Source organism: Aquarana catesbeiana, linkage group LG04, assembly GCF_042186555.1.
Source record: "Aquarana catesbeiana isolate 2022-GZ linkage group LG04, ASM4218655v1, whole genome shotgun sequence".
Taxonomy (NCBI): domain Eukaryota; kingdom Metazoa; phylum Chordata; class Amphibia; order Anura; family Ranidae; genus Aquarana; species Aquarana catesbeiana.
In genome coordinates this window covers 548,581,357-548,593,447 of record NC_133327.1, presented here as the reverse complement: position 1 = coordinate 548,593,447, position 12,091 = coordinate 548,581,357, and the positions used below count along the sequence as shown (strand labels likewise).

The following is a 12,091-nucleotide window of genomic DNA, read 5'->3' as shown; positions in this document are numbered from 1 at the left end:
CAGGTTTCCAAACCACTCTTCCACTATGGAGACCGCTGCCCCAGTAGATCACCGCCAGCCTAATAGGTAAGGGGGGGAAAGCAAAGGGTAAGTAGTGAAGATCAAAAAAGAGAGCACTACTAATGCTACCTAAATTGGTCAGCCCTATCAGGTCCTCAGGAACGTCTGCTTCAAGACAGAGAGAGACCTCGCATAGAAGAAGTCGCTCCAGACACAGACGGAGCCGTTCCTACCACAGGAGAAGCCGCTCGAGAGGGAGTTGCAGAAGGAGCCGGTCTAGATCATATTCTAGACACGGTTGATCCTGCCATAGAGGATCTCCTTCGCGCAGACCCCGGTCTCCTGCACGCCACTTCCGTCCCTCCGGGAATGCCTGCTGGATTTGTGGTGCGGCGGCTCTCCCGGATAAACTGGCCTGTCAAAAATGTCTAGAGGAGGCCACAAAAGAAAGAATCTCGGATACCGGAGAATCTGCTGGAATCTCAGCTCCGCAGGCCTCGATGGCGGATGTGGATTTTTCTACCAGTGCCTCTCCAGCCCGGGCCAGCACATCAAGGGAGCAAGACTCTCTGTCCGATAATGAGGGTCTGGAGGTATCGGCCGGATTCGACTTCTCTCTAATAGAGCCGTTTGTCAAGTCGGTCAAAGAGGCGATAGGATGGGAGGATCCCCAGGAAGTTCAACCAAAACAAAGAAAATATTTCCCTCACCTTAAGAAGGATCCAGAGGCTTTTCCGTTTATAGACGAACTGGATGGCCTGATTAGGGAGGAATGGCAAAGACCAGAGAAGAAATCTAGTCTGAATAACAGACTTCTTAAGCTATATCCACTTAAGGAGCCTAAAGTGACCCCCCCTGGTGTCCCCTCCGGTGGTAGATGCATCTTTGATGCGCCTAGCAAGGCACGTTATACTCCCGTTAGAGGACCCAGTAACATTCAGGGACGTGCTCGATAGGAAGATCGACACGGACCTCAAGAGGGCTTACCTGTCGGCAGGAGGCGCCTGCAGGCCTGTGATAGCACTTGCAGCAGTAGGAAGAGCCATCTCGAGCTGGTCTGCAAGCACCGAGAAGCTCGTATTGGAGGGTACAGACCAGGAAAAAATAGTTAAAGCTTTGCAAGAACTAAGCTTGGCAGGCGACTTTGTGGCAGAGGCCTCGGTCGATACCATTAGGTCTGCATCGAAATCTATGCTGGCTTCGGTAACGGCCAGAAGAGCATTATGGCTGAAACCCTGGACGGCGGATCCAGCCTCCAAGTCTAATTGGTGTCGCATCCCGTTTGACGGAGAGAATCTCTTCGGGACGAAATTGGACTCAGCCATTTCTAAGGTGACTGGTGGCAAGTCTGGGCTCATCCCCTCGGATAGAAGGCCCAAACAACAGAGACCTCCTCCCTTTAAGCGAAACCTTCTGGAGAGGTATAGAGACGCGAAAGCGTACAGACCGGGGAAAGAGTACCGAAGGAGCTGGAAGAATCCTCAGTCATTTTTTATGAAGTTCCAAAAGCCCAAGACCCCCGCTTCCAGTGGCCAGAAGCCCTTTTGAAGGTGCGCCCATCCAGCCAGCGGTAGTGGGAGCAAGACTCTCCAGATTCAAGCTGGTCTGGGCAGAGACCATAAAGGATACCTGGACTCTGGCCACCATCAGTTTCGGCCACAGGTGGTCCTTCAAAAATCGACCCCCAAGGGATCAATTTTGTCCAACCCGCATTCCTCCATCTCGGGAAAGAAGGTTGTCACTACTGAATTATGTTCAGGATCTTCTCCAAAAGCGGGCAATAGTAAAGGTCCAGCCAGCACAAAGAGGCAGGGGATTCTATTCTCCACTATTCTTCGTCAAGAAAAAATCGGGGGATCTTCGTCCAGTTCTAGATTTAAAAAACCTCAACAGATCCATCCGGGTGGAGTCATTCAGGATGGAAAGCTTGCAGTCTATCCTCCAGGCCATAAATCTGGGAGATTGCTTTCCATAGATCTCCAGGACGCCTACCTGCATATTCCAATCTATGCGGCATTGCAGAGATTCCTGCGATTCTCGGTGGGTCATGGGCACTTTCAGTTTCAAAGTCTTCCCTTCGGGATCTCAACAGCCGCCGGAACATTCACAAAGGTCCTATTACCAGCAATAGCCTCCTTAAGAGAGAAAGGTCACTCGTGCAACATCGCGAGATCCTAGTCTCCACTCTAAAAAGTTTGGGATGGATAATAAATTGGGGAAAAAGCAACACCCAGCCTACCCAAAGGATGGTCTTCCTAGGGGCCGAACTGGACACCCGAGCAAATACAGTGGAGCTGCCAGGGGAAAAAATGTCTCTACTAATCCAGAAAGTAAAGAAATCAATCCCGGCTCCGTTCTTACCAGCCAGAGCATGCCTCAGCCTTCTGGGTTCCCTATCAGCAACCATTCCAATGGTCCAGTGGGCGCAATGGAACACCAGACTCCTTCAAGCCTCCTTCTTGCGCCAGTGGGACGGCTCGTCTATATCCCAACTGATTTACATCTCGGAGGAAGCCAGTCTATCTCTGCAGTGGTGGACACACCCCTACAATCTCAGGAGATGCAAACTGATAGTCATTCCCCATCAGGAAGTAGTGACTTCGGATGCCAGTCTGGAGGGATGGGGGGCACACTACCTACATTATGCGGCTCAGGGCCGCTGGCATTTCAAAACCAAGGACTTGGTCTCGAATGTTCTAGAAATGAAGGCAACCTTCCAGGCCCTTTTGGCATTCAGCACCTTTCTGAGAGGGAAGCAAGTTCTCATAAAGATGGACAACCGAGTGGCAGTAGCCTACATCAACAGGCAGGGGGGTACCAGGAGCATCTCCATGATGCAGGGGGTCGGCCCGGTGATGCGGTGGGCTCAACTGAACCTTCTGGATCTGAGGGCGGCTTATATTCCGGATTCACTCAGCAGAACATTCATTTCCAACAACGAGTGGTCCCTGAGCTCCCAAGCATTTGCCCTCATATCCCAGACATGGGGTCGTCCGGACATAGACCTCGCAGCAACGCCAGCGAACACGAAGTGTCAGAGATTTTTGTCGAGGATTCCCTTTCCCTCAGCGGAGGGAATGGACTGTCTCCTACACCCCTGGAACTTCCGCCTAGGCTACATTTTTCCACCAACTCCTCTTATAGCCAAGGTTCTCCTGAGGCTCAAGCATTCAGCAGCCTTGTGCTGGCTATGATTCCCTTCTGGCCGCGGAGGCCTTGGTTCACCACCCTCCTACAGCTGAACACAGCGGATCCACTTCCACTCCCCGTGTCGGAGAGGCTGGAGGCTGGAGGCTGAAAGGTCTAGATTTCTAGGCCAAGGATGCTCTCGGAAGGTAGTCGATACCCTGCTCCAGGCTAGAAAGTCTACCACAAATAGTACCTATGGAAGGATTTGGGAAAAGTTCACTTCCTTTGCTCAGGAACAAGGTTGGGACTCTTCTTCCCCATCAGTAGCGCAAGTGCTCAAGTTCCTCCAGTCAGGCCTGGAAGAAGGTCTTGGGTCCAGCACCCTAAAAGTACAAGTATCTGCCATCTCTGCCTTGACAGGAGTTAAATGGGCCCTCAATCCACTGGTGTTTCAATTCCAAAGGGCCTGTCTAAAACTAAGGCCTCCTAGAAAGCCTTCATTTCTGACATGGGATCTCTCAACCGTCCTAGAAGTCTTATCCAGAGAACCATTCTTCCCACTTGAAGACATCTCCCTTTGGGACCTGACACCTGACACTCCCTTTGAGAGTCTCAGAAATGCAAGCCTTGCTAGTCAAAGAGCCGTATCTGATGATCTATCCGGACAGGCTAACCCTGAGGCCTTCGGATCGATTTATCCCAAAAGTCTCCTCTTCATTTCACTTTAACCAGGAGATTGACCTCCCGGCCCTCATCACGGATCAGGGCGCTCCTCATCCACTGGATGTTCGGGGTAACGTTTTGCAGTACCTCTCAATAACCAAGCCGTTCAGAAAGTCTGAAAACCTTTTAATCATCCCACACGGATTTAGAAAAGGCCAAGCGGCATCTGCCCGTACCATTGCCTCATGGTTTGTGAAAATTATCAAGAAGGCCTACTCCTTGAGCACCTTGCAGATTCCAGAAGGCTTAAGAGCACATTCTACCAGGGCAATGGCTACTTCATGGACAGCTTACTGTAGAGTCTCAGCGGAAACCATTTGTAGAGCGGCCACCTGGTCCTCCAGAAACACCTTCATATCCCATTATAAAATGGATGCTGCACTCTTATCAGCAGTAGAATTCGGGAGGGCCGTTATACAGGCCAACTCTTCTGTTTCTTGTCAATAAATTTACTTTGCATTCCCACCCAGTCTGACGAGTTACTCCCCAATGTGTATGCTGCCATGATGCAACAGGAAAACGGAAAATTATATACTCACCTTTCCGTAATTTTCCTTTCCTGTCGCATCTTCATGGCAGCATACAATCACCCACCCTTCTGAGGTGACTTATATATACAGAGAATACTGGGGCGGGTGCCTACTCATTAATTTATAGCTATGTGGTCCTATCAGGTTGTGGAGGCGGAGTCACAACCCAATGTGTATGCTGCCATGAAGATGCGACAGGAAAGGAAAATTACGGAAAGGTGAATATACAATTTTCCGTTTTCTCACCAGCTGCCTTTAGATGAAGAGTATCAGTCCATGGAGTGGTGGTGGACACATAACCAGACATTTGCTAAGAAAAGGGGGAGGTGTAAGTATGTTTCTCACTGGCTGCCTTTAGATGAAGAGTATCAGTCCATGTAGTGGTGGTGGACACATAACCAGACATTTGCTAAGAAAAGGGGGAGGTGTAGGTGTGGTTCTCACCAGCTGATGAAGTGTATCAGTCCATGTAGTGGTGGTGGACACATAACCAGACATTTGCTAAGAAAAGGGGGAGGTGTAAGTGTGGTTCTCAGCAGCTGCCTTTAGATGAAGTGTATCAGTGGAGTGGTGGTGAACAGAGCTGCATCAAAAAGGCAGGGGAGGTGACTGGTGGTTTCTCACCAGCTACATCTATGCAAAGCATGTCAGTTTGTGAATATAGTTCCAAAAACACTTTGCAACTACAATGTTGTATATTGATTTAGCTAAAGCTTTCCATTGACTAGATGGCAAATGCCCAATTTGTCTATTTTTGGTTTCATGTTTCTGGATTTCTTGCAGAAATGCCACAAGTTCAATTTTATGAGAAACAATAGGGTATGAAATCTTCCATATTCCACCTGCTGCATGCATTCTCTCTCCTTACCACTGAAATTTTAGGTAGGATTGTTGTGCAGTGCTTTCAAAGAGCCCTGCCCAGAGGTTATCAAGATTATCCCTGCAGGTCTTCTCAAGCTCAAAAATCTATAGGTAACATAAGCTTGTTACACACAATGGGGATGATTTGCTAAAGACAAATAGACTGCTCCCTTTATAGGGGAAGCCTAACTTTGCAAGATAATTTTCCCCAGATGTTAGGGAATGAGATAATGTTCTGCCGACTTCCATCAACCAATCAAGTCAAAACAAAATGGAATACTTGGGTTCCATTTATCAATAAAATATATGCATTGCATATTCAGTTCAAAGCTTTTAACCAAATTCTTTATATCACTTTTTTCTACACTCTATTTGAAAAGCCTTGCTCATTCAAGTTAGATTTAATATACACCTGTCAGTTTCTATTATACAGACAGCTGGTGACAATTATATTGTAACAATATCTATGGGAAACACATTCTGGAATATGTCAAAGCCTAATGAACAGTGATGTAGCAAAATCCTGCTTCAAAGAACAATTTTGAAGCCTGGGAGGTATTCTTTATTTCAAGTTGTAAAACATTTTTTTGACTACTTACAGACCAATCACGGGTTACAACTTACTATAGTGATATTCTATGTTGCAACATTTTTGTGTGGGAATAATGAGTTCAACCTTTTATCCCAACACGTTATCAAAAATATAAAAGGAGCACATCTCATTTTAGTGGGACTTGCATAAATAATTACAATCTAAAGCCCTGGTGCCCAACCTTAGGCTCTTTGGCATTTACTGTGGAGCCCTTTGGGCCCCTACAGACAGTAATCTTTCCCAAACCTAGATTCATCACAAAGGTGTTTTATCAGGTTGAGGTCAGGACTCTGTGCACACCAGTCAATTTCCTTTACCCCAGACTCACTCATCCATGTCTTTATGGGCCTTGCTTTGTGCACTGGCGCACAGTCATGCTGGAACAAGAAGGGGCCATCCCCAAACAGTTCCCATAAAGTTGGGAAGCATGAAATTGTCCAAAATGTCTTGGTATGCTGACGCCTTAAGAGTTCATTTCACTGGAACTAAGGGGTCAAGCCCAACCCCTGAAAAACAACCCCATACCATAATTCCCCCTCCATCAAATTATTTGGACCAGTGCAAAAAGCAAGGTCCACGAAGACATGGATGAGCGAGTTTGGGGTGGAGGAACTTGACTGGCCTGCACAGAGTCCTGACCTCAACCCGATAGAACACCTTTGGGATGAATTAGAGTGGAGACTGCGAGCCAGGCCTTCTTGCCCAACATCAGTGCCTGACCTCACAAATGCACTTCTGGAAGAATGGTCAAACATTTCCATAGACACACTCCTAAACCTTGTGGACAGCCTTCCCAAAAGAGTTGAAGCTGTTATAGCTGCAAAGGGTGGGCCAACTCAATATTGAACCCTACGGACTAAGTCTGGGATGTCATTAAAGTTCATGTATGTAAAGGCAGACATCCCAATACTTTTGGTAATGTAGTGTATATCACACAGTAGTGCACTGCAGACAAATAAAACATTATTTTCAGCCATGTTTGTTCAGATACTTATGTTAATCACAGAACAAGTTTAAATAGAAAATTGCAATCTAGAACAAAAGTAACTACTACACCAATGGACTGTAGAAAACCTCTTCCATTATTGTAAAGAAACAGGATGCATGCTGTAATTCAATTCATGTGTATTCTCTTTGAGAACACACCTGTATGTAAAAAACAAGAATGAGCATGAATCCTGTTGCCATACATTACAGCAAGAAGTCCATTGGTATACACCACTCCCAGTGTGGTGTGCTAGCCTGTTCTGACTGCTACTGAGTACATGTGGTCATTTATCAAGGTTGCTGGACGGAGGCTGTCTTCTTTGCTGTTGCTGGATAATCAAAAGGGGGAGTTTTTATTGCTGGATTTGGGGGAAGCTGTCTATTATTGCTGTGCTGGAAAATGAGAGGCTGTCTATTGCTGCTGTACTGGATATGGGGGGCTATCTATTTTTTCTGGGTAAGGGGGCTGTCTATTTTTGCTGAATTGGGGGGGGGAGCTGTCTATTGTTGCTGGAGGAATCTATGTTTGCTGTAGTGGGTCTGTTATTGCTTCTACTGCAAAAACAAACTCTAAGACAGGGATCCTCAAACTACGGCCCTCCAGCTGTTGCAGAACTACACATCCCATGAGGCATTGTAAAACTCTGACATTCACAGACATGACTAGGCATGATGGGAATTGTAGTTCCTGAACAACTGGAGGGCCGTAGTTTAAAGACCCCTGCTCTAAGGGCTCATGTACATGGGCACTTAGAGCTGTACAATAGGGTGAGCTCATGTGTGTTCGGTTACATGTCCAAACCTACCCGAGCTATCCTGCCAGGAAGCTGTCAAAGCCAACAGCAAATCATAGGTTGCAGAGGCATTCCCCGCAGCCACATTTTTACAAGGGGCGTGTATTTGTGTGGCTTCAGGACAGGGAATGTATCTGCTCCCTATGATTGGCAGTCTGCAGTGACAACTTCCTGGCAGGCGAATTCAGACTCATGCCTGAACATCCGTGAGCTCATCCCTACTGTACAGTGTAAAAACTGGTCATGTTTTGGTCCCTGCGAGTCGCAAGTCTTGTGTACAGCTAGCTGGCAGTAGAAATCAATATCAAGCTAAAATACACAGTGGCTGTATGCATATATTCATGCACCCTAAAGGGATGTATGCCCTGAACACAGTCTGCATTAAGGGGCCTACACCCAGTCCCTGTATGCAAGTGTGCTGGTATACTTGCAACTATGCATAACCCCCCCCCCCCCCCCTCCAAATTATACTTGTTTCCCTGTTCTCTAAAGAGGGCGATACTAGGAGATGTGTAGGGGTGGAGACAAGGGGTGGTTCTAGGGGCAGTTCTAGGAGGTGGGTAGGGGGTGGAGACAAGGGGTGGTTCTAGGGGCAGTTCTAGGAGGTGGGTAGGGGGTGGAGACAAGCGTGATCCAGGGTACTGGGGTAACTTTCTGCACCTTTTCTCTGAGAAAAAAATCCATCTAAAATATTGGTCTTATTTACATACCCAGTGGCGTCGCCATAGTCTTTCTCATTTACAGAGTGGGAGCCAGAAGAATGCTTCTGAGATGCATTAAAGCTCTGTGCATACTCTATCTCATTTAAAGTGCAAAACGATTCCATGCATTGATCTGCAAAAAAAAGAAAAAAAAAACATAATGGAGATAGGAACTTGTTGCCTTCATAATTATCTGCACAGTATATTAAAAAGAAGCAAAACTTATATAGTATATTAGTAAATATGTATACGTTTTTCACATCTGGTGGTAATGTCCTAAGAGTAGGCCCTTCTGGGCTGAGCTCAGGAAATTGATCTTTCAAATAACAATGGCCTCGATCAGGGATGACCCAGTGCAATGCCTCTTTCATGGTGCTCACAGCTCCATTAGGGTATATAGGAGTATAGTTCCACAATTTTTGGATGTAGCTAACGGGGTTCATTTCGGTCTACTGGAAAAAGCCACAAGTGTTACGATAGAGCATTGGGTGAAACAGGTCAACAAAATTATGGAAGATGAGAAATGGGTTTGTACCAATAGTAATAGACTGGAAGAGTTCCAAGCTAAGTGGGAACCATGGGTTAATTTTAGTACATTGAATAGGAGTACACAGTTTCATTCCCTATGAAGAGAAGTGACACTAAACCACCCTCCTGCCCCCCTTTGTTTCTTTTTTTTATATGAATGGGCGACTGTATGGAGGGATGAATATGAGGTAGTTTTTTTTTTTTTTATGTTTGTTGGTTATATGTTTGTTTATTGACTGCAAAAAGAAATATGATATAATAAAGATTATTAAAAAAATGTATACGTTTGACATAAATATTTATATATTTTTTTTTATTTATTTTTAAGATTTGGGTAAGTGATGCAAAAGAATGCAAGGGGAAGGCCACAATACAATAAAATCTTCGTCAACCTACTCGAAACAGAAGAAAAGGTTTGGCTGCAGTTCAGTTTTTATTTTGTTTATCCTTTTTTAAACAGCAGCATTTATATTTCAGATAAACTGTATGCTAACCAAGCATCTTTGCTACTCAAGGACAGTTCATCCTTGATAGAAGATACTGCACAGCTCCTGAAAGTAATGAGTTTGAAGCTTAGCTGTACAGTTTGGGCTAGTGTTCATTATTACAGCCTTGATGTCAGTGAAAAAAATGAAAATTTTATGCCATATTTTGAGATTTCCTACAAGCAGATCTGCTACTGGGTGACAACATTTGCAGAAACGCTGGGAACACTACCCTATTAGCATATATGTTTTTTCTTTGGATCCTTCAGTTAAACCTCCTATTTTCTTTTGTGATGGCAAGTTCAGCAGCTGCAAACGGATCGAATACTAATTTGTCTATTATTCAGATTCACAAAGTCTGTACAAAAAGGAAGCACAGTAGGAAAGTGATGCAGTTTTCTGCTTCCACAAAGCTCATTTAGGGACTGACTTGTTTCTTTACCCTTTTATTTCCATCATAAGGGTTTGCCTCTATGATGAGGAAAACGACAATTTGTTACTGCATTGCTATAATTAGGAATTCATAATATTCACCAAATTAATCTTTATTAAATATTCTATTTTATTTGGGACAAGAAAAAAGCAGCATTTCTTCCTAATGCAAAAGCACCTATTTACTGTGATGAAGGACTTAACGAAACATGGACACTTGCCCATTCAGGGCAGGGCGACAGCAGCTCGTGATAGCCCTCCTCCTCCCAGCAAGGTACACTCACTAATCCACCCTCCCTCACCATCTACCCACTGCAGTGTTGTTCACCTGGGTGGATAATGATACTGCCCCTGATCATGATGGTGTACAGGCAGACCCAATCACTTTCAAATAGGGGAAGTCACATGTACCTCCATAGGGGGAAGCCTCGCTCCCTTGGAGCAACAGAATAATGGGCTCTGATGGACTGGGAAAGGGGGAAGTGGCAAAGGAGGGTGGGTTGTTGAGTATACCTTGCTGGGTAGGTGGGCAATCAGGAGAAACTGTCACTTTGCCATTAAAGTGACAGAGTCCCTTAAGATTTTAGAAATGCCCCCTTGTTCACAGAGTCAAGAAATGATAGGTGATCAAAAAACAAAGCCAAAAACATTTTTTTTTTTTTTTAATAAAATGGGGAATGTTTAGAACCTCTGTCAGGTTAATATTACTATCTGAGTCTTCCTGTCCCGGTGACAACCACTCCTGTCATTTCTTGTCCCATCTAGGGGAAAGGAAATTAGGTTATTGACAGCAATAAAAACTTGAGAGAAGTTTCCACTGGTGCTGGGATTTATTTTAAGTAATTGTTATACATGTCAAACCAATTAGTGGTATGAATCAGTTTTACATACTGTATATAGCTCTAGAAAACAAGGAACCGCAGCTTCATCTGAGAGTATAATCCTTAAGAACTACTAATACAATATCGACAAACTTTTTGTATAAAAACAGCGCATAGACAGTTTCTGGTCCACCAAGCCTGGTCACCTAATGCCGCGTACACACGCCCGGACTTTACAGCATACTTTGCCCGGCGGACTTTACGACGGACTTTCCGAATGAACGGACTTGCCTACACACGATCAACCAAAGTCCAACGGATTTGTACGTGATAAAACAAGGAAGTTCATAGCCAGTAGCCAATAGCTGCCCTAGCGTCGGTTTTTGTCCGTCGGACTAGCATACAGACGAGCGGACTTTTCGACCGGACTCAAGTCCATCGGATAGATTTGAAACATGTTTCAAATTTAAGTCCGTCAAACTTTTGAGTCTGCTGGAGCCCACACACGATCTAATTGTCCGACGAAATCCGGTATGCCGGACCAAGTATGCCGTAAAGTCCGATCGTGTGTACGTGGCATTAGTCTTGTTTTTTGGCTATTTTGACTTTGTCAACTGGACAATTCTATACATCTAAATAAAGATAAGTAATTGAATTAATTGCTACCACATGCAATTCATGCTGTTTTTTTAACCTTATTCAGATATCCTAAAGAAAATGTACTTTTATTTTTGCAATATTTTGTAAGGGTATTTGAGTGACCTGGCTTTAAATGACACCAACTATGTTGTACATATGAATCTGAAATACTGCTGGAAGCTGTATAGAGTGATAAAAATGCTCTACCACATCTTATTTATCTGTTTTAAGTCACAATGTTCTCAAACTAGTGTGAATTGACTTATCATTTTCAGTAATAGCTATACACATAAAACAAACTAATCGGATACAGTATATGAATGAATTTTAAAAAAGTATGGTACCTTGTCTGTTAAAATGGAATTTCCAAGATAAACCTAACTAATCCTAAAAAATGCTCCCTCCTCCTAACACATATTCCTTCTAATCTCTTTAAGAAGTACCTGTATGGTGTGTATATATATATATATATATATATATATATATATATATATATATATATATATATATATATATATATATATATATATATATATATATATACCTATTTTCAGGCCACTCTGGCCTGATCACATGGTCTCCCCTGTGTCAGCCAGCACCAGCTGCAGGGGAGAAGAGAGAGCACTTGACAATGGCTGACAGTACCTAGGAGCGGTGACATAGACTTACTATGGCCCATCCGTTGTCGGTGATTCCTCCTCTCCCCTGCAGCTGCCGCTGGCTAAAAAAGGGGAGCCAAATCACTGGAGCTGCCTGGGTCAGGTAGTCAGCATAGGTAGTCAGCATAGGTATTAGGAGAGGGAGTGTACATTTTTAAATTTAGTTAGGTATATCCTGGAATTCTACTTTAAAGTGGCTGTAAACCTCAG

The 12,091-nt window shown here is 44.5% G+C and overlaps 1 protein-coding gene across 3 annotated transcripts in view; it reads right to left on the bottom strand.

The window, feature by feature from the left end:
- The window catches only part of SIPA1L2 (signal induced proliferation associated 1 like 2), a 330,522-nt gene that overhangs the window by 18,587 nt on the left and 299,844 nt on the right, over positions 1-12,091 (bottom strand). For all 3 annotated transcript variants that reach the window (XM_073627936.1, XM_073627938.1, XM_073627937.1), the window contains one exon: positions 8,327-8,450. In XM_073627936.1, the coding sequence (XP_073484037.1) occupies positions 8,327-8,450 (124 nt within the window). The remainder of the gene's footprint in view (positions 1-8,326; positions 8,451-12,091) is intronic.